The sequence below is a fragment of the Natator depressus genome, chromosome 10 (assembly GCF_965152275.1).
Source record: "Natator depressus isolate rNatDep1 chromosome 10, rNatDep2.hap1, whole genome shotgun sequence".
Taxonomy (NCBI): Eukaryota; Metazoa; Chordata; order Testudines; family Cheloniidae; genus Natator; species Natator depressus.
This window is the reverse complement of record NC_134243.1, coordinates 30,427,880-30,449,005: the sequence shown is the minus strand read 5'-3', so window position 1 is coordinate 30,449,005 and position 21,126 is coordinate 30,427,880. Positions and strand designations below refer to the sequence as shown.

At 52.0% G+C, this 21,126-nt stretch overlaps 1 protein-coding gene across 4 annotated transcripts in view; it reads right to left on the bottom strand.

Moving 5' to 3' along the window:
- RHOT2 (ras homolog family member T2) overlaps positions 1-21,126 on the bottom strand; it is a 30,360-nt gene that overhangs the window by 7,959 nt on the left and 1,275 nt on the right. Inside the window, exons 1-15 of one of the 4 annotated variants that reach the window (XM_074965577.1) lie at positions 18,642-18,758; positions 13,650-13,708; positions 11,952-12,033; positions 11,717-11,760; positions 10,000-10,053; positions 9,215-9,267; positions 8,403-8,511; positions 7,831-7,932; positions 6,692-6,790; positions 5,846-5,954; positions 5,330-5,450; positions 2,554-2,638; positions 903-1,048; positions 694-794; positions 458-588 (exon numbers count right to left, since the gene is read on the bottom strand). In XM_074965577.1, the coding sequence (XP_074821678.1) occupies positions 458-588; positions 694-794; positions 903-1,048; positions 2,554-2,638; positions 5,330-5,450; positions 5,846-5,954; positions 6,692-6,790; positions 7,831-7,932; positions 8,403-8,511; positions 9,215-9,267; positions 10,000-10,053; positions 11,717-11,760; positions 11,952-12,033; positions 13,650-13,708; positions 18,642-18,684 (1,338 nt within the window). In that variant the 5' untranslated portion in view covers positions 18,685-18,758. Of the gene's footprint in view, positions 1-457; positions 589-693; positions 795-902; positions 1,049-2,553; positions 2,639-5,329; positions 5,451-5,845; positions 5,955-6,691; positions 6,791-7,830; positions 7,933-8,402; positions 8,512-9,214; positions 9,268-9,999; positions 10,054-11,716; positions 11,761-11,951; positions 12,034-13,649; positions 13,709-18,641; positions 18,759-21,126 lie in introns of those variants that run through there. The other 3 variants (XM_074965579.1, XM_074965578.1, XM_074965580.1) reach the window with 3 other exon arrangements.

Sequence of the window (21,126 nt, the reverse complement as noted above, 5' to 3'; positions counted from 1 at the left end):
AACGGGCGATTCCCCCAAAACCCCAGAGCAGAGAGGGCCTCCTAGTGCGGGAAGCAGTGTGAGGAAGGACCCTGCTGCTCTGCTCCAGGAAACGAAGGAAAACTTAGGCTGAATATCAGGGGAAAACACCGTCAGTGAGATCTACCAGATCTCAGGTGGAACAGTCTGCCCACAGGAACTGGGCCTCACTGTTTGGGACATTCAAACTAGTCAGAATAAAGTATGAGGGAATGTGCTGTAGGGAACAATCCTGCACTGGGCCAGAGGGATGAAGGAGATGAATTAATAGGTCTCCTCACTGATACTCCAGGCATTGGGCTCCCAGCCCTTAGTCAGTACATGCCCGGGACTGCTTTACATATGCACAGCGACACAGAAGGAGTTTGAAGGCCTCATCTTTTCAAGCTTCCAGGTGAGAGATAAGGGGTTTTGGGGGCAGGAAAGCATGCATACTCACAGCCAGGTTCCTCCCGAGGAAGGCCTGCAGAAACGCAGATTTGCCCGTGCCCCTGGGGCCAATCACTTTACAGAGGAAGACATTCCTCTGGGTCTGACCCTTCTCCAGGTCGATTCTCTTCTCCCGGGTAACTGGAGTAGGGGATGCAGAGAACCCTGTGTTAGCACTAGGAAGGTGGGCACCAAGGGTCCAAGGATAGCAGAGGCAATGCTGGAGACACTGGAGGGATGACGTACCTGTGATTGCCTGTGTCTGAGAGTTGTGCTCAGAGAAGACGGGGTAGCCCAAGTAACCCAAGTACTCTAGGCAGTGATGGACATCCAGATAGGATACCAGCCTGGGGGATCCAAGCAAAGAGAACCCTGCCAGTTACAGAGAACCCTGATGGAGCCAGGGATGTGCTAAGTGAACTGGAGTAAGGGGGATGGAGAGGGACTGCGCTTACGTCCATTGGCAGAGGAATCCATGCAGTGAAAGCAGGCCTTTATCAGTGGTGCATACCGTGTTGTAGAGTTCAGGTCCCCAGGGCACATAGGGGAAGACATTGAAGAAGCTCTGTAGTTCTACAGGTGAGAGGGCTCCGTCTCTGTCCTGGGAACACAAAGGGAGAGTTGATGCTTGAAGCGGGAGCCACCTGGAGACCCAGAGCATTATGGATACACTCTTGTGCACAGCTATACATGCCCACATGCTGGCTAATTATGCTGAAGTGATGTATTTATCCGGGCACAGCCGGAGCCCCATAGACTATGTGATTCGGTAACAGCACACCCGGGCGAAGAAATCACTTGCTGCTGCAGAATTTTGCTCCTGATCAGCTTTCGTTGAAAAAAATATTTCTAATCCTTAGAGCTGCAGAGAGACCCTCCACAACAGGAGCCACCTGTAAACAATGCAAAGTTGTCTTCTTGAGTCTGCAGAAAGCCTGAATCCGCCTGAAACTGACATCTATCCAGTGTGAAACGGACATCATTCTTCACGAGAGTGCGAACCCTGAAGCCTAGAGATGGTAACTTCAGTGTCAACAGCTGTTTCACTGCTGATTATTTTAGCAGAAACACCCAGCCCATGTGCTTACCCTACAATCCCCAACTTCCTTCCTCACTTTCTCAGGGGCCAAAAGCTCTAACTGCCCATCACTCAGCTGCCAGCTTTGCCCCAGACAGCTTCTATGATGCAGTAACACATTGAGAATGGAAAATGCAGGAGCAGTGTAACATGGAATTGAATAACCAAATAAAGGGGGAGACGAGCGATTGGGCTGTTTGCCTTCAGGCTGAACTCAAGAAAACCCTCCTTTTTAAAACACGTAAAGGAAGCTGCCACAGAGTTATCAGTTCGCCACACTGGAGTGCTGCAGAATTGAGGCTTGGCCTGCTTCAGAGCACACAGGGGCTTGGGTATTTATGCGGCGCACATCACTGCGGAACTGGAGCATCACGCCCCAGATGGGTGAGCTGCAGAGAGGTGGCACGCTCTTCTCTCACTCTTCAAAGAGCCAGAAAAGAGCAAAAACTGCTTTCTTCCTTCTCCCCTCTTTGGGCCTTGTGCTCTCCCCTGATGGCTGTCTGGTATGTGGTCATTTATAATTGTTCCACTGCTGTGGGCCAGCTGCCAAGGTGGCTTTGTCTCCAATTCCTAGTAGCTTCCCCTTTGTTACTAAGATTTCCACTGTTCGAGGATGGGCACTATCATAGGTTATGGTTGTGTGCTCTCAACAAGCTGTGTTGGTCAGACAGCTGGCTGCCATGCTCTGCACCAGCTGGAGTTTCCAGAGAGTCTGGTTTAACTTCTAGCTACGATGCATTGCAAAATATCCTCTGTATCCAGAGGTCACATGCATGCGACGAAGATGCTTTCTCTGTGCGAAAGAGGACAGCCCTGGGCTGCCTTACCCCAATCCCCCCCAAGGAAGGAGAATGCAAGGACAACAGAATAAGCAGATGGGACTGCGTGAAGAGCAACTGCAAAGATGCCCCTGTGAACAAGAGCGCAGAGTCAGCTAAGCATGTCTGCGAGACTGTGAGGGTACTCGCAGTGGGATTGGACAGCCTGACAGCCACCTGCCTCCCCACTCCCTGCAAAGCCCAGTTCACCTTATCGTGCTTCTCAAACATCCGCTGCAGAAACTGGTATCCAAAGTGATTGAGCTCCGTGGAGCAGCCCTGGGGCACGCGGAACCTGCAGGGAGGGAAAGAGAACAAGTCAGTGCAACCTGTTAACCAGGCACTCAGGGACACACTAACTCCCCCACTGGGGACGTCCACTCAGACTTCTCTTCATTGAACCTGGTGACTAGCACAGGAATCACTATGGCTGCCCAACGCCATCCAAAAGCCCATGGCGGGGGGACAACACAAAACAATTCCACGAGAAGGGAGGATCTGGCCCATGGTCTGGATCCTCTGAACAGAGCCTGTTGCAGTAATTCTCACTGGCAGCATGCACCCTCAGAGTCAAACAGGCCAACCACGTGCACACAGCTCCAATGGGCAGGCAGAGGAGACCTGGGTCAGTGGTGTCCAAACAGCCAACTTCCCAAACGCCAACAACAGGCGAGGCCAGAGTGCAGCCCCTGGCGCCCTACTATGGTTTTAAGAGACTAGCTCCCAGCTGACTATGCCTCGTCTTGATCCCAGTGGCCTGGCTGCAATCTGCTCCATTTCAAAGCAACTGGGCGCAGTCTGTGGGCAAGTTGCTAATGCAGCCCTCAGCTGGTTATGTTTGGGTGCCCCTGATTTACAGAAAAAAGAACAGGAGTACTTGTGACACCTTAGAGACTAACAAATTTATTTGAGCATAAGCTTTCGTGGGCTACAATGAGGTGGGCTGTAGCCCACAAAAGCTTATGCTGAAATAAATTTGTTAGTCTCTAAGGTGCCACAAGTACTCCTGTTCTTTTTGCAGATACAGACTAACACAACTGCTACTCTGAAACCTCACTTACAGGAATACAGGATTCTTCCCTGGGCCTGGGATGCTTATCTCAGTTGGGGGGCGGGGGGAAATGCTGCTGCAGCCCCTCCTGTGTTGATTTTGCTCTGCCATAAGCTCCACGTGCAGTATTCAGCAAGAGACAGAATGGCCGTGACAGAATACACCCATCTTCACACCCTACACGCTAGTGCAATAATTTTTGCGCAAGGCATGTCTTGTGAGGTATCATCTGAAAACTCAGTTTGCTGGTCAATATTGTCCTGTTAAAAAAAGTGTGGCAACACTATGTGACGTTACAAGAGTTCCCTGTATGAAGTTCTTAACACATGTTCCAAACCCCACAGCCCCACCCAAACTGAGGCTGGTAAACAGGTCTGTCCTCAACAAAGGAATGCGTGCTCTGCTTCATTTGCATTTAAGCAGGGAACAGAGTTATCACGCAGGATGGAAAACAAACAAAGCTCCAACAGGTGAGAAAAAGCCAGTGAGGAACATCCTTCCACACAGACAGTCTCCTAGTGCCCCGCTGGAAATGTTTTTCAAGAGAGGGACTGAAACTAGAGAAAGGAGGGACAAACACCCCCACAAGGGACCCTTCTTCTCTCTCCCTGCACCTGGAGCGACAAAGGAAGCATTCGTTGGACTCTGCAGGATGGGTCCTGCCCTACAGGGTTTGGTCAGTAAGACTGCAGAGGGCATGTTGTGAGAAACTTTGCTTGAATCTGGTATCATTTGTTAAATCAGGTATTAAGAAATGTCTTATCTTGATTTTTCTTGTAACCATTTCTCACTTTTATGCCTCATTACTTGTACTCACTTAAATCTCGACCTGTAGTTAATAAACTTGATTTACTGTTTTATCTAATCCAATGTGTTTAAACTGACGTGTCTGAGTAACTATTTGAGACAATCAATCAGCTGGCATATGATACCCTTTAAAAAATAACGGACTGAAAATATTGTGTACTGTCCAGGAGAGGGCTGTACATACGTTTCCTGGAGAAATCTGGGACTGGGGGTGTGCTGCGGTCACCCTGCAGTATAACCCAGGCTGGTGAGAGCCGGAGTGTAACCCACGTGTGGCTGGCATGCTGAAGCTATACACAGACACTCAGGGCATGGCTTGCATTCTGGAGGCTGTCTGGGAGCAGCCCAGTTGGGAGCTGCTTCAGCAAAACATTGTAAGGCGCCAAAAGTTGCAGGGCAGGGATGACACAGTCTCCCACTAGCCTGAATTATACCCCGGTATGTCACAATGGTGCTTAAGTCACAGTAACTCCCCTTCCAATGGTGAGAGCCCTGTTATACCCCCCACGAGCCCTGCTGCTTTGGCTATAGGATTCTCTAGCTCACAGTACAAACCCTCTCGTTAGTCTGGGGGCATGACAGGGATCAGAGAAGAGGAGGCAGCTGCAAAATCCAGCTGAATACTGAGCTGACAGTTTACTGCTCCAAACAGTTTTGCCGAGAGAGAACAGACTTCAAAAGCCCCTTAGTGATTTCACTGGAAAGTCACAGTCCAGGTCCCATTTGTTCCCCTCTGCGAGCACCAGTGGAATCAACAGTGCCATTGGGGTTAGTGGTCTGTCCGCCCCCACATCCCGACTTCCTAGACAGGCCAGTGCAGGGGCACTGTGCGTGACTCTGCCCTTGCCAGAGAACTGGACTGGGTGCTGTGCGCTGTCATCCGGTTGGATTCCAGCTCCTGCCACGCCAGACCCACTGGGAGCAAAGGAGAACCTCACTGCTCAGAGACCACACATCGTTGCAGACGGTCAGTTAGGACAGAAGGGAGACCCCAAGCCTCCTCAGAAAGGAATATGGTGGTTGAAAAGGAAGGCTCATCGAGATGGCTCTGAGCAATCTCCCTGGGGTACCCCATCCCCAGCCTGCCAATCCCTCCCCAGCATCGGAGACGATGAGCCCTGTACGCACAGTGGGTAGAGATAGTCATCCGTCAGCTCCAGCTCATCAGCATAGCCGAAGCGGCGCAGGATGGTCCAGGTGGTCTCGTGCCGCCCCCTCTGGATGAAGAGGGTATTGAGGAAGAGGAAGCCTGTGAGCAGAGAGGCAGGGTCTCACCATGCAGACAGCGCTATGGTGCAATAGAGCGGCAAGCTCCGCTCAGCCCAGCCAGCAAGGTGCTTCAGCACAAAGTCAGAACAGGACGTTCCCTAAAGAAGCCTTCCTTCCTCTGGGAAAGCGGGGCCTTGAATCAGGTGGCTCTGGGGCTCTAGGCCAAGCATCAGCTCATCCGAGAAGATGCCCAGTGAGCTTTTTCATTATGGTGTGTGGGCCGCGGTACAAAACCATGGCCCATGCTCCTGAAGATCTACTGTCCGTCCTTCTCTGCCCAGCAAAACGCTTGTCTCCCAGGTGCCAGAGGGGAGAGTGGCCGGAACGGAGCAAGGAGACAGTGACACCAACACAATAGCTGCCCGATTCAGTTACCGTTTAACGTCAGGCCATTGTCCTGCACCCCATCCGTGGTGTTCTTCCACACAACTGTCTTCACGTCTTCCAGGGCCTGGGGGGCCAGGGGATTCCCGAAGCAAGACTTCTACCTCCGAGAGACACAAGGGCAAGGTCAGGAAAGCCCCTTGCCAGCAGAGAGCCGCCCTGTCTCTTTCCAGCTCTCCAGAAGGAAGGGAAGGAATTGAAACCCACTCCAGAGCCCTCCCCTGTTAATTACTCCTATTTCTCTACTCCAACTAGAAGACCGCTTCCCAAGAGCTGCCAGACTCTTGCTATACCAGTACCTATGCACACCCTGGGACTCCAAGCAAAACCTGCCACTGAATCACAGGAAGACAAACTCCACTCACCTCATGGATTGCCAGCTCTGCCTTATTCCTGTTACATGAGTCCCTACTCCTCAGTCAATGCAGCAGAACTCCTTGTTACTCTCTAGGGGTATCCTGCTTCACACATCACAGAGCAATCCCTTCCACAGCTCTGCTTGGCCCTGCTCACAGTGTGTGGGCATGAAACCCTTCTCTAGACAGATGATCAGATACACAGATCTCTGTGTGCCAGAACACTAGCTGCTGGCACTCCCCTTTGGCATCAAGGACCAGGAGTCCAAAAAGGTCTCAATGTGCCATGCAAGGGACTCTCTCTTTACCCTGGAGTTAGAAGAAAGTAGGAATCAGAGAGGCTTTGCAGAGAACAGGCAGGAGGGGATGTGTGCAGCTGCTGTAGGGAACACTATTGGTGAAACAGTAGCAGTGGTCATGGTGATATCACAGCCCACGGACAAGGGACCCCCTGGAAATCCAAGCGCTGCGGAGTCTGTACCTGGAAGTAGTTGAGCTCATCATCACTTAGGATCTGGTTGTTATCCTGGTCTGAGATGTTGAAAATCCGTGTAAGTGCTCGTGCACACGTTGGTCTCAGCTGTGGGTATAATGAGTCATAGTGAAAAGCACACAAAGAGGTTGTCTTCAGCTCCGTGCTCCCTCCCACAAACCCACCTTCCGAGGCTTCCTGTACTGGCTCAGGGCAACGGTCCACCTAAACCAGTACTCTGGCTCTGACAATAGCCAGTACGAGCTGCTGCAGAGGTAGGGGTAAGTTGTGAACAATAGTCAGCCCACATGGGAATTTTCTTCCTCACCCCTGTCAGTCAGAGGCTGCTTGTGCCCTGAACTATGAAGGTATGCCTCCCTTCCGTGTGACCCCCTAACATGACCGTGGATGATCTTGTTATCCATATAAAAGTCCAGTCCTTTTCAGAGTCCTCCTATGCTCATGGCCTCAATGACATCTAGTGGCAGAGAGTTCCACTGGCTAGCCATATGTTGCACAAAAAAGTATTGCCTTTTCTAAACATTAAGACTATTTGCCACCTTTCAGTGTCACTGAACATCCCCTTGTTCTTGTACCACTGGAACCAGGTGGACAGAGGTGGCGGGTTTCCCTTCTCCCAACCAGTCATTAGTCTGGATACCTCCATCAAACCCCTCACTATACAGTCCCATGCTTTCCACACACTCTTCCCTGGGGAAGCCTTCTCAGGGCTCCGAATCACTCTGTCCCCTGCTGGGGCTGGTGATGGATCTCTTGTATCAGTGCAGCATGGCTCAATGTGCGCAAGAGGCACTTCTGGGTGAGAGACTCCCAGGGTGTGCTTCAGCTTCCCTACAACAGCTGTCTAGCACCCCATGAACTGCACCTGCGGAGGAGGGCAGAGCGTACACAGCGAGTTTAGCAGCAGAGGGGGAAGGCTTAATTCTCTAACTCTGCTGAGAGGAGCGGCGCCTGTCGGCTGGCAGAGCACAAGGAGAATCAGGCAGCAGTTAAGAACAAGAGGCTTCACAATCATGCCAGAGGATTGAGGGTGTACAGGGAGGATATGGAAGGTTACTGGGAAGTGCGTGGATGCCTAGGAGGGAGAAGAGCAAGGCTGACTGGGGTTCAGGGATGGCTTCGATTACCTGTTTCTCCTCTGGATCGTACAAGGGGGCTGTCGGGTGCAGAACCGCTTTCTGGGCATAGTAGAACAATTCAGAGATATTCTTTAAGTTCTTGGCCGAACACTAGTGCAACGACAGAGAAAGGGACCATGAGTGGACATGGCCTGGGGCCAGTCAGAAGATAGAGCTGAGGGCACAAGAGAGGTGTGAGTCTCAGCTCCAGGCAGGTATCAGATCAAGGCATGGACTGAAGTCAGTGACAGTTACTAGGAAACAAACCGAAAAGGGAAATTCCCCATTTACATGTTGGTTTCACTTGGCCCATTTCATGCTCCCAGAAGCCAATGAAAATTCTGTCATGTTCCCCTGTGGGCTCAGGAGACTGGGATCCCACCAGGGCTGGGCTGGGGCTCTTTCAGGGATCAGTGTTGAGAAGGCAGATCCAAATCAGGATGGAGAATGTTCCTCCTAGTCACTCTGGTGACAGCCCATGGAACCAGGGACAAGGCCTCTCGTTAGTAATTAACATTAGACATTCACAGGGACTGACAGCCCCCTTTCACTGATCAAAGTACAGTGCTCTGGTTTCCCACCTCCACGCAGGTCTCTATCTCAGAGAACTGGTTCATGATGGGCAGGATGATCTCCATGGAGCTCCCAGACTGTAGGTCAGACTTGTTTCCCACTAGGATGATTGGGATTCTAGGAGGGAGAAGAGATGAAGTGTCATGGAGTGGAAAGACAGAGGCCAACGCAATTCCCATCTGGGCTCCCACATTGCACATGTGCTCTTAGGGCAGCTGGTCAGAAGAGCACTCAAAGGAACAGAACTGCCAGCCCCCTGACTGCTCTTCCACCTCCAGCTGCTGGAACCAGGCACCGGATCAGCCAGAACAACCTAGGCTGGTTAGTCCTGCTGATGTATTCACCAGACTATTGGGCACGTGAGACGACCTTACGTCCAAGCAACCCACGGTTAGCTTAGGCCTCTGTGGTCCTGTGCTGACTCAGCAACTCACTTGCTCCCCTACATCGGGAATCAGGAAGCATTTCACCAGCAGATCCTCTTGCCTCGGTGGCAGCAAGACCCTGAGAGGAGGAAAAGCCTCCAGAGTCTCCCCACCTCTATCAGATGTGGGGCCCATGAGCTGGCCGACCGTTCCCTAATACCGTGTACTGCTGTTCGCAGGAAGCTCCCAGGCAGCACCAAGCTATTTTCCCTGCAGGATCCCCCAGTTCCCAAACCCACGTCAAACAGCCAGCAATCATCAGGCTGTACTCAAGTGCTTGTGTGCACAGCCAACACACTGAGCTATATGGGAGCAGGACCCAGAGCCAGTCCATTGCGCCACTGGCACGCCCTCTTCCCTACCGGACTCCAGCAAAGCTGTGTTTGGTACAGTACCTGGAACCCTTTTCTACTCCCCCATTCACCAAGGGAATCCACTTTGTCCGAATCTGAAAGGCAACCAGGAGAAAGCCCTGTTAGAACAGACTAGCCACTGCTGTGAGTGACAGAGAAGGTGGGGATGTGGCGTGTGCACTAATTGGAAGCCAGCGGGGGGCTGAGGCAATACAACAATCTCCTCATCACGCCCATCTGCTCTACTGTAACCCACAGATAATCAGAGTGCATGCGACAATGAACAGGATGCAGGCTGCAGCCCAGAGGGTCCGAGGCCAATTCCTGGGGTGGTGGGCTGGCCGTGATCCAGTGTGGGTTGCACCTGGAGCGGGCAGGAATTGCTCTGTCTGATGTGATGGAGTCCCATCGTGCCTGAAGAAATCCCCAGCACTCCATGCCCTGAATCACTTTAGGAACTGCCTGTGGCTGATAATGACGAGGCGCTAAGTGATGGCTCTGAGCAAAAGTGGCCTGGCTAATGACCAACTCTTGGCAGTACATTCCCTTTGCACACAGAGCTGGGGAGATGGGGCTGGGGTGGCATGTCCTGGAGACTACAACCAGCTAGCAGCTTCAGCAAGAAGCAAGAGCAATCAAATTACCCCCGGAAGCCCCAGCCTGCGTCTGAGAAGCGTGTAGTGCTCCATGGAGAACATGGAACAGGGCAGTGTTGGGGGCATAATCTGTGGCAGATCCCTGGGGGACAGGAGGAGGCAGCAGAGCAGAGCAAGGCCAAACACGACTCTGCAGGTCAGAAGCACACAAGCCTGGAGTCAGCCCATTACCTTCTCAATTGTGGCCTCCACGGTGACATCGTACACCACGCAGACCACGTTGGCCTGCAGAGAGAGCAGCAGGGTGAGCCGTGGGTAGCATTCCAGAATGCCCATCGCTCAGGCATGGCAGAGGTCGTTCTACCCGACAACCAGCATGTGCCACAGACAATGCTCCTCTCCCAGTGTGGAGAGGGCAGGGCCCAGCCCGGGCATGGTACAGCTCTGTTACCAAGCAGACAGGCCTCCCACAAACAGCCAGGCAGGCTCACCACTGCCCTGGACTTTGTACCAATGCCCGCCTGCCCCTCCCCTCCCTGCACACCCCGCCACACCCATACCAACACAGGGTGACCCGCAGGCCGTTCGTAAGCTCTTGAGAAGCCAGATGATCTTAACTGAACAGATGCTGCCTGTAATTCCAGCTGCCAAAATCCATCCTTGGCACCAGGCCGGAGCTCCGATTTCATTACGTGTTGATCTTCAGTGAACCGGCTGCTGCTGAAAGGCAACAGCCCAGCAGCCTGACACGGTATCACTCACAGTCCAGCCCAGAGCGTGGCCCTGGCAGCTTCCCCCTCCCCGCATCCTCATAATGGGACTCAATTCCTCTCTGGGAAATGCTCCTTCGAGGAGGCGGGAGAGGAGATCAGCTGCAATGCTGGGCAGCCGTACGAACCCCTCAGCCAGCCCTCTCTGCTCAGACTGCCAAATCGGCCAGCTAACGCCAATAGTGAGGGTGGATTTTACAGCGTGGAAACTTGCTCCCTGGGAGCTTCGGTGACACCCTGATCCAAAGCCTAGCAACTAGCCGCAGATGGCACTGCCTTGCTTGCCGCTAGCCTGGGTTGGCTCTGAACTGGGGAGAGAGACTCCATAACCAGCACCTTCTCCACCTGGGGCAGAACCCCTAACCCTCACCACCACCATGTGATATACCCCACATAGCTCCCAGCCACTGCACTGAGCCACTATCAGCTTTTCCACCTACTTGTTATGCTTTGCCTGGGTCCCCGCCCTTCCCCTCCAATCCCACCACGACCCCCGCTTCAGATGGCTTTTAAATGAGCAGATGGGCGGATCACTGTCCCTTTCGGGAGAGAGTTTATTGCTAACCCCAGAAAGACGCAAGGGTTTAAGGCAGGGTTTAATGTAACCCACTTTAACCTCTTGTATACACCCTTGCTCTGGTGGGGTGGAGGGCGCAGGTTCACACAGCCACTCCAGCCTAGTTCCTTCCCCATGGGATCTCCGGGCTGGAGAGGGCAGAAGGCTGAGCTCATACAAGGATTAGAAAAGACGTCCAGTTGTATTAGACATAACAATGGGACTTCCCCCTCCTGCCCTCACTCAATCTGCCAGACCTGCCAAGAACTGCTAACAGCTGGGTCCTGTCCACTCTTCTGGGGATCATCACAGATTGCTCACCAGAAGGTTGCTCTGATGATCAAACCATGCCACCTTGCCCACGCCCGCAATGCTCCGTCTTCTGCCTCTCCTGAGGACCCCCCCCCCCCCGGGCAATTACTTCAGAAAGCAAGAGCACTGACCTTGAGCTAGCTCAGTGAGAAGAGAGAAGAGGTTATGCAAACTGTTAACAAAACACTACTCTTGAGATGGCCTATCGCAGAGCTTGGCGAAGCTGATGGGCAGGCTGCAGAGGCAAAGAATCAGACACCCTGACTTGCCATCTCAAACCCAGCTGCCCCAGCCTCCTATCCTCACTCACCTTGGCGATCTCCTCCTGCAGCTCATCCTCCGTTTGCTCCGATTCTGAAAGGGAAAAAGGCAGAGTCACCCGGCTGCTGCCACCTGCTTCATGACAGCCCACGTGAACTGGCAGCATGGCACAGCTGGAAAGGGGCTTGTGCACAGTGTGGGTTTTGGTGAGGACGGAAGGAGTAGGAAGAGCCAGAGGTGGAGCAGTGAAGGTGCAATGGCGTGCAGGAGGAAGGGGGCCCTACCTGAGTAGTCCACAATGTGGGTGGGGACTTTCTCAGGTGTGACGTCGGCTGGGATTGTGATCTCCTCTGCACGAGGGGGCACCTTCAAAACAGACAGACACAGTCAGCGGGGCAGCATGAGGAGGAGCAAGCCCCAGGGGCAGAGCATGCAGGGTTTGAGGGAGGAGACAGGCAGATCTATGCTGAATACAACAAAGAGGAGACACACAAGACTTCTGTCACCCTAAAGACGCAAAAGAGGAGGGGTCAGGGACTACATGAGCTTTTGAGGCTCAGCATTATCCCCTCTGAGGCCACAGCATATGCCTCAAAACAGCCACAGCTCAGGAGTGGGAGACACGGGATCAGCCTTGCTCTCCTCCAGGAGGTGCTCCCTCCTGGGCAGATCTGGGCCCATCAGCACAGAGAGGCTCAGGAGGAAGCTAGCCCAGGAGTGAATGGACATGGAGAGTGGGCGTTACTTCCCAGCCTGTTGATCAGCTAGCAGGAGTAATGCCTGACTTCTTACTCAGGGCTACTCCAGTGCTCACATCTCAGCCCAAGTTCTGCTGTGGCTCCAGGGCAGGGGCCAGTCGATGTTCTGGCACAACTCACTATCAGCCTGCACTGTGCACCCCACTGGCTCTGCATTAAAATAATCTCCAGCCTTGGCGGTGTAACGTGGAGGGAGAGGCTGAAATGGCATTACACTTAATGCCCAGGGGAGCCCCAAACAGGGCAATTCTACCTTCTCTTGCCCAGGAGAAGAGGGGACATGGAAGGGCAAACCTCCCCCTTCCTGGCCTGCAGATAAACCCCTAAGCACTTCCATCACCCCTTAAACCTTACACAAACATTGACTTGAAGCACTGACCTTCCAGCAGCCAGGGAAGAGCATTAAACCGATTAGCTGGGCTTTGCTGTGGAAATGGGGCAGGCATTTAGATCTATCCCACCGAGCTGCAGCAGTGCAAGTGTCACTGAGGGCCAGCAAGGGGCTGAGGGACTTACACCATCTGTTCCCCGGCAGGGGGAGACGCTGGCCATTTGGGCTAATTGTGTTTTCCCTTTCTAAAGCAGCCCATGCCCTGGAGCTGGAAAGAGCTCTACAGTGCATGAGGGCAGGCTGGCTACTCTGCATTTCACACAGATGGCTGCAGCTCAGGGATCTCTGCATGTACACAGAAGAGCAGAGAACACTGACCACTTCAAGGGACTTTCCCAGCTGGGCCAGAGACAGCAGCCTGAACTGCCTTGCTAGAGAGGACACATTGCAGTTAGGAGGTGGAGGCGGGGACAGGGACACTGCTTTGTGCTGACTAGGGAAGCATCTTCTAGTGACCAATGCATGGAACAGAGCAGACAGCTGTTCAGGTGGGCTGCTCATTCCAAAGGCCCAAGAGCAGCAGGCTACAGAGAAAGGCCCAGGCACCCTAGAGCACAAGGGCAGGCTGCTCTCCAAAGCAGAACTGCAGTAAGAAAACCAAGTGGAGAAGCCTGCCTCTCAAACGCAGTCACACCCCCAGAAAGGCAATGAAAATTTTGCTGCTCCAAGATCATTCTGCCCTGGATAGTAGAAATGAGCCTGTTAACGCTGGTCTCACATCTAGAGGCTCTGCTGGTCTCTGGCCCATGACAGACAGGCAGACAGACATTCACCCTCCCAGGAAGACCAGGACACATTAAAAACACAGGAAAGGCAAACCACCCCTCGCTCACCTCCTCAGGGAACTCCTCGCCCACCAGAGCCATAATCAGCGATGTCTTCCCCACCCGGGCTGTGAGAGAAAGAAAGGCAAGAGGTTCAGGCTGGACCTTTGCAGGCCTGGCATTTGGGAATGGAGGTGGCAGAGCCATCAGATACTAGGGACTGAAATCTGTCCAGGTGGCAAAGCAAAGGGGTGGGAGGTTGGGGCAAAGAGATGAAGGAAAATTCATTCCAAGCCCAGAGGCTAAGGGTGAAATTTCCTACAACCACTGAAGGTCACAGGCTCCCTTTAACATTCATACCCATCCTTAAACCTGAAGTCCCAACTATTTTGTGAAGCAGAGAGGGAAATCAGTGCCACATTACCACCAGGGCCCCCCACCAGTAAATAACATAGTTTCCTATCAGTAAACGGTTCAGAAGCTAACCTCCCTTTCACACACTCCTAACTTCCCAGAGCATTTGCTCTTTGGGGTGCAATTTTCTCTGCTCAAGCTCAGTCTACGGGGAATCTGTTTGGAAAGCTTGAGGACAATCCCACCAGCTATTTTTTGAGTTCTGAGAGCATGACAAAGGTAGTTCCTTCATCATCATCATCATCATGATGTTCCTATTATGCCTCTGGCGGTTAGGGCAGGGACGAAGCTTCTCCACTCCTCACTGTTTCTGGCAAGTCTTTCAATGGTTCCAGCTGTGCCCCAGGTTTTTCAGCTCGGCTTCCACAGCTCTTCGCCATGTTGTTTTTGGGCGGCCATTGCCTTCAGATGTCCATCTTATTGCTACTCTGGTGATGGAATCAGTTTCCATTCAAAGCACATGACCAATCCAGCTCCAACGCCTCCTGGCAATGATGGTGCTCAGATCCTCTTGGCTGCACTGTGTCAATAGATCTTGGTTTGAGATTGTTCTGGGCCAAAAGATATAGAGGATTTTTCTGAGGCAGGCTGTATGGAATGAAGACAGTTTGGACATGTCCTACTTTCTCATTCCCCAGCATTCTGCACTATAAAGTAGTGTTGAAAGTACACAGCTCTGATAAATCTTGAGTTTGGTTTTGGTGGTGTATTTTAACGATTTCCAGACTGTATTTAAGCTCCTGAAGGTGTTCCTGGCTTTACTGATTTTGTTCCGGATGTCCTGGCTTGTTCCACCGTTCTGGCTGATGGTGCTGCCCAAGAATGTGAATGTTTCTACACTGGTGAGAAAATAATAATCCTCTATCTGTACTGGTGATGGTGAGGCAATATTAACGGTCATGATATCTGTCTTATTGCGGTTGATTTTCAGTCCAATTTACTGGCTGAATGCGTTGCGTCGAGTTGTTTTTTCTTGTATATATGGGGTTGGGTATGTGATAAGAGAGTGACATCATCTGTGAAGTCCAGGTCTTCAAGGGATGAGAAGGGTGTCCATTTAATGCCTCTTGGCATGTCTTCTATTGTATGCCGCATTACCCAGTTGATGGCAATGTTGAAGAGCATTGCAGACATGACGTACTCCTGTTTTCACGTCAAAACTGAGCTCACCGTGATAATACACAGATAAAACTGTGATACCATGCCAGTTATGACAATCACTGAGAATTCCTTTCTTTGGTATCTTCACTATAACCCCATTGGTCCACTTATATGGCAATTTTCCCCTTTCCCAGACCGATGTAAATAGAGGGGCCAGGATAGATGCTGCTAATTTAGGATTTACCTTGAACAATTCTGGGTTCAAGTTATCCTTGCCAGGAGCTTTCCCATTTTTTAAGGATTTGATGGCTTGAATGATCTCTTCGTTAGGGGTGTCTGTGTTGATATCAAGATCTTCTGCCTCCTGGATGTTTGCTTCCTCTTTAGGTGGCTCCCTGTTCAGCATTCTTTGAAATGCTCTGTCCAGCACATTTCTTGTTCTTTTTCGGTTGTTCGTACGTGTCCTTGTTTGTTCCTGATGAGTGTGTTTGTTGATGTCTGCCGTTTACCACTGATAAGTCGTGTCATTTTGTAGACAGTTCCTAGTTCACCACAAGCAGCTGCATCCTCTGCTTGTGTTGCCAGATTATCAATATAATGCCGTTGGTCCGCTCTCACAAGGCGTTTGACCTCCCAGTGTGCCTTGCTATACTTCTTGTGGTATTTGTCCTTTAGCTTCTGGGATTTTGTGTCTAAAACTTTTTTCTTCAGGGCTCGTCTGGTTTCTATGGCATTCCATGTGCTGGGCGTGATCCTCTCCTTCCTTCTCTTCTGCCTGTAGCCTAGCCAGGCTTCACTGCTCTGTTTATAAATTGCTGTTACTTTGTCCCACTTCTTGTTCATCTCCTTAATAAGAAGGGGAATTTATATGGATGGAAAGAACGAGATGGGAGAGAGCTTTACGAAGGTGGGGGATTACAAATGGGGTCACCAAGAAACAAAAAGGTCAAGGGACTTGCCTGACATTATACTGCAAGTTGGGGCAGCCAGGAATCAAACCTAGGTTTCCTGATAGATAGCTTTGTGCTAACACTACTAGAATGCAATCGCCTCCTGAACAGGCCGCACTTCTTTAAAAAGAAGCTCCGAACAAACAATAAAAACCGAACCAGAGCGCTGCACCTTGCAAGATTGAAGAGCTAAGTGTGGAAAAAAGGAATAAAATTATTCATATTGGAAAAAGCTGCATGGAGCCGGAACAGTGGGGAATGTCTACGCTGTAATTGCACACATCCCAGCTGAGATGCCTGTGCGCACACAGCTCTGGGGGCTGGTCCGCATGGGGAATTTACCAGCAGACCTAGAGTGGTCCAGTTATACTGATCTGACTTCCCACGTGGACACACTTATTCTGAAGAAGACAGTGTCTTTCTCCAGATTAATTTACAACACTTTCAGAGTGACATAAAATAAACTGGAAAAGCACTCTTTCTGGAATAAGAGTCTCCTCATGGGGAGTTAGACGGGTAGAACTACAGCTGCATAGCAGTACAATTGTATTACCAGTACAATTATACCAGGGAATGCCCCCATGTAGACAAGCCCTGAGGTGCAGCTCTGAAACCAAGGTTAAAAGACATCTCTTGGCTCAAGCCTTCTCCTGGCCTTCACATCTGGCTAGGCTCTCAAAGCCCTCTTGCCTCCCCACACCTAAGGTCATATTTTTAAAACAAGGGACTTTTGACCATTTTAAGTCTTCTATGTGGTAGGAGTCTACATCCTAGAACATGCTGGCTCAAGGATTAAGGGCAAGGATTGAATCCTTCTGCCATTCCTTTCCCTAACCCACTCCCCGCCTGGCACTGGATCCCATGGCTGAAGCCCTATAAGCAAGAACCATTCTTGTTAATACCGCCTCTGTGAAGAGCACATGTACAAGCAGAATGCTGAGATGCTGCGATTATTTCCCCTGCTCCCTGCCCCTCTTTCTAAAAAAGGGAAATGCAATGCCAAAACCCAATGGAACCCCACTGACGTGCATTTCAAACAGGGAACGTAAGATTCTTAAAGTCATGTCCATTCACCCCACTTCACACATTAGAGATCTTTCTTTTCTTTGGATCAGTATAACAATAAAAAGGGGGCACCTGTCCAGGGCTCTAAGTGCTGTTGTCCCACATGACAAAAGTAAATACAAACCGCCAGTGGCGCAAAACCTGCCCCGTCCTGGTGGGCAATCTAACAACTCCATCCAAAGCCACCCTCCACAACACCACATAAAGAAATGTGCCTTGCAGAGCATGTTCTACCACCAGCCTCCCATCTTTAAAAGCGCGGGGGGATCCCTGCTCAAGCACCTCTGCTGATCACAAACGTGCCACGCTTTATAATAGGGAAGGGACACATTAAGTAATCTAAGCATTAATGGAAAATCCAGTGTATGTGGTGTCAGTTACTGATAAAAGCAGAAACAGGGCCAGATCCCTAGTCATTGTAAGTCTGTGTCACACCACTGACTTCAATGAAATGAGGCCAGTTTACACTAACTCAGGATCTGGTCCCCCAACTTTTCCGGTTACCAAATTTGTACATTGTAAGTGTTTTCCCACTGAATTCAGCAATGCAGACCCAGCACAGCAGCAGCCTCCTCCTTGGGGTTGGTCAATGGGACATCCCAGACACCCTGGCAGTCATGGAGGGAACAGGAGGGACTTTGGATGTTGCTATGTTTCATAACTGGGGCTAATTTTACAGAAAATTCTGCTCCTGGCAGGCCGGGCTCCTTTGCCCTAATTCACAAGGCAATGGTAAGTTAATTTCTATCAGCTAATTCCTTCCAGATATAGGCCAAAGTAGGCAGAATGGTCTAGTGGTTACAACACAGGCCTGGGGTGCAGGAGAGCCAGGCTCCACTCCCTGCTCTGGGGCTGATGAGCCGCATGACCTTGGGTGAGCCCCTCCCCTACCTCTGCCTCAGTTTCCCCAACAGGTCAACAGGGATGACAACTCCCACATCCCACTCTCGGGGAAGCGTTCATCAGTGTGTGGAGTGTGGTACAGGGGCAGAAGGGCTCGCTAGGAACAGCCCTGAGCCCAGTCACCCAACTCCCCTCCGTCCAAGGAGAGAGGGTCTCTTTCCTCCCTGCCAGCCCACCGTTTCTTCAATTCTAGCCTCCTGCCCGGCAGGAAGCGGGAGGAGGGAGAGGAGATTGCCTACACCCAGTATGACCTGCAGGGATCTGATCTCTCTGCACGAGGGGGGAAGGGTTCACTCTCCATCACCCAATCTCTCTGTGCGGAGTTCTGCCCCCACTACCCAGCGTGCCCCGGGGGGGGAGGGGGGCTGATCTCTCTGCGTGGGGGGATCTGCCCCCATTACCCAGCGTGCCCCGGGGGTGGGGGGCTGATCTCTCTGCAGGCAGGGGGTCTGCCCCCATTACCCAGCGTGCCCCGGGGGGGCTGATCTCTCTGCGGGGAGTTTTGCCCCCATTACCCAAGCTGACCCTGCAGGGGGAGCCGAGGCCCCTCCCACTCCCCTCAGTTGCCCTCCTTTACCCAGCGTACCTCGGGATCCCCTCCCCCCGGCAGCCAGGGCCCGGCTCTTACCCTCCCCCACCAGGAGGATGCGCACGTCTCGCTTCATCGCCATCGCCGCCGCCTCTCCCGCGCCGGGGGTGCCAGGCCGCGGCGCTGCCCCCTCCCCCTCAGCCTGCCGCCCTCCCGAGTCCCGCCCCCACTTCCGGGCTGCCCGCCTCGGCACAGAGCACGCGGGCCGGGGACGTGGGGCACGAGCGTCGCTCGCGGAGCCACGGTGCGCGCTGGGGCCGGCAGCGCCGCTGTGCGGTGAGTCGGGGCACGGCCGCACCTACCCGCCCAGAGCACAGCGAGGGACCGACTTGGGGAGGCTGCCCCGCCCTCCTGGGGTGGGGGCGAGATCGGGGCTTGGCTGTGCTTATATAGCGCCCGACCCCGGCTGCCAGTGACGTTAGCCTGGGCGTGGGAGAAGGGTACCATGGGGCAGGGCTCCCTGTGCCCCAGCCCTCGCTTCTCGGGGAGGGGGTGACACCCGAGTCAGCACCCAGGGCGCGTTGGGGGGAATGGCCCCCTGGTTAATTACAACTAGCCCTAGCCCGGGTTGGTATATTTAGGGCACAACAGGTCTGGCTGCCCTGCAAGGAAAGGCCAGGTAGGAGAACTCCAGTTAGCAGACCCTGGCTTGAGCGTCTACACGGAACCCCATGTTAGGAAGTGTTGAACCCTGGCTCCCACCCTGGGCCCGATTCCAGCCACCTGATCCCAGACTTCGTAGCGCCCTCTCAAAATTTGGGCACTCTAGCCCCTTGTTCAGGATGCACTGTCGGAAAATTTGACTGCCACTTAACTTGGCTGTCCAGAGTACAAAGAAAGTCAGCCTGTGGGATGCTAGGGGTGGATTCCCAGAGCACAAGTCCACTGGGGCTGCATTTACACTACCAAACAGTAGGACCTGAACTTGAACCCTGCAGTTGACTCAGACTCAGACCCAGACCCTCCACCCTCTGGGACCTTGGGTCTGAGCCCTGGATTAGCAAGATTTGTGTGGAGATGGAAGGAGGGTTAGGCTTGAGCCTGAGTTCGAACCCTGGGCAACACAACCACTTCTTTCATACACAACCTGGCCCACAATGACGAGAGGGCCAGCATGCTTCTGTCGTAGCCCCTAGATACAGCTCTCAGTAGACAGTGCTCTGTTCTGAACCAAAACACGTGGGTGCAGATAATAGGAATCTCAGGTTCCTGCATGCAGATAGGGATGGCACATTGCAAGCTAAAACATCCTGATACTGCAGTCAAGCACTCAGTGCATAATGGGACCAATGCAAACTAAGGGCAACTCTCAGAACCCTGGGAAGTTGCCAATGCAATCCTCTCAGTGTTGCACAGTTGCTAAAATTTGAGCTCGTTTTGCAGTCACAATCTGATGAACTCCACCATCCCATACCCCCCACCCCGTCACTACCTACTTGTCCCACATGCCTGTTTTGTAGTGTTTGCAGTCCAACCTAATGGAAAACTGCAGAAAGGAGTACACACCCACAATTTGTTTAACTACTTTAGAATTTCTGCTGTTAAAACATGCAGCACCTACACACACAGACCAGAGTGGGACTCTCTCAAAGAGATAATGCAGGTTTTCCTGGTAGGGCAGCTTGGCCCCTTAGAATAGTTGCTTGATTTTAACACCATATTTCCTTTGCCAGTACACATACTCCTGATCCATCAGCTCATGATGGTGTCAGAAGATTGTTCCTTCTTGTTGCCAGGTTATGGCAAAGCTATGGTTGCCACTTGTTCAGGTACTTAAGATTTGCCATGCTGCAACAAACCAGCAGTTCTTCTGTTCGAACATCCCATCTCTGACAGCATCCAGTGTTGGGTGCGAACTCCACATTCACCCACTAAATACACTTACCTGTGTACTTACTTAAATCTGGTAGGTGGCAGGGGTGCTCTTGATCACAGCTGTTGATCAACATGCAGCCTGAAACATTAAGCTTGATTGATTAAGATTAGGTGCCAAGACATACATGCCATGTTGTGCAGTTAGAAGACAGCCTTCTATTTTCCACCCCGATATCCCAAAGCAGGACAGTAGCTCCTCCCCTGAAACCAAGCAGGTTCATCATATAACTGGAGTTTCAGACAGGCACCATTTGTCTTAGATGTGTTTAAGTGCCAAAGCAGTCCCTTGATGTGCTCATCATGCCACTTTCTACCTCCTAGCTGGTGCTCCCGCTGCCTCTCTAAAACTCCCTGTTTCCAGAATTATACTGCAGAAGTTTGAAGCTGGTACTATTTTTTGTCCTGCATGTATGGTTTGTAGCAGCAAGATGATCTCCTCAGACACTGCAAGACCAGTATCACTGATCCAATAACGATCCAGGAGGTCCAATTCTGGAGCTGCATTGCAGAATCTGGCCCAAGTGAGTAAGTGCAGAGAAGAGCACAGTGGACCACTAAAGAGGAACACTCCCAAAGCAGAGTATTACTGTCTAGTGTTCTCAACGCTCCTCAGTCACCACTTGTATGATTTAAAAACAGCTCAGCCAGC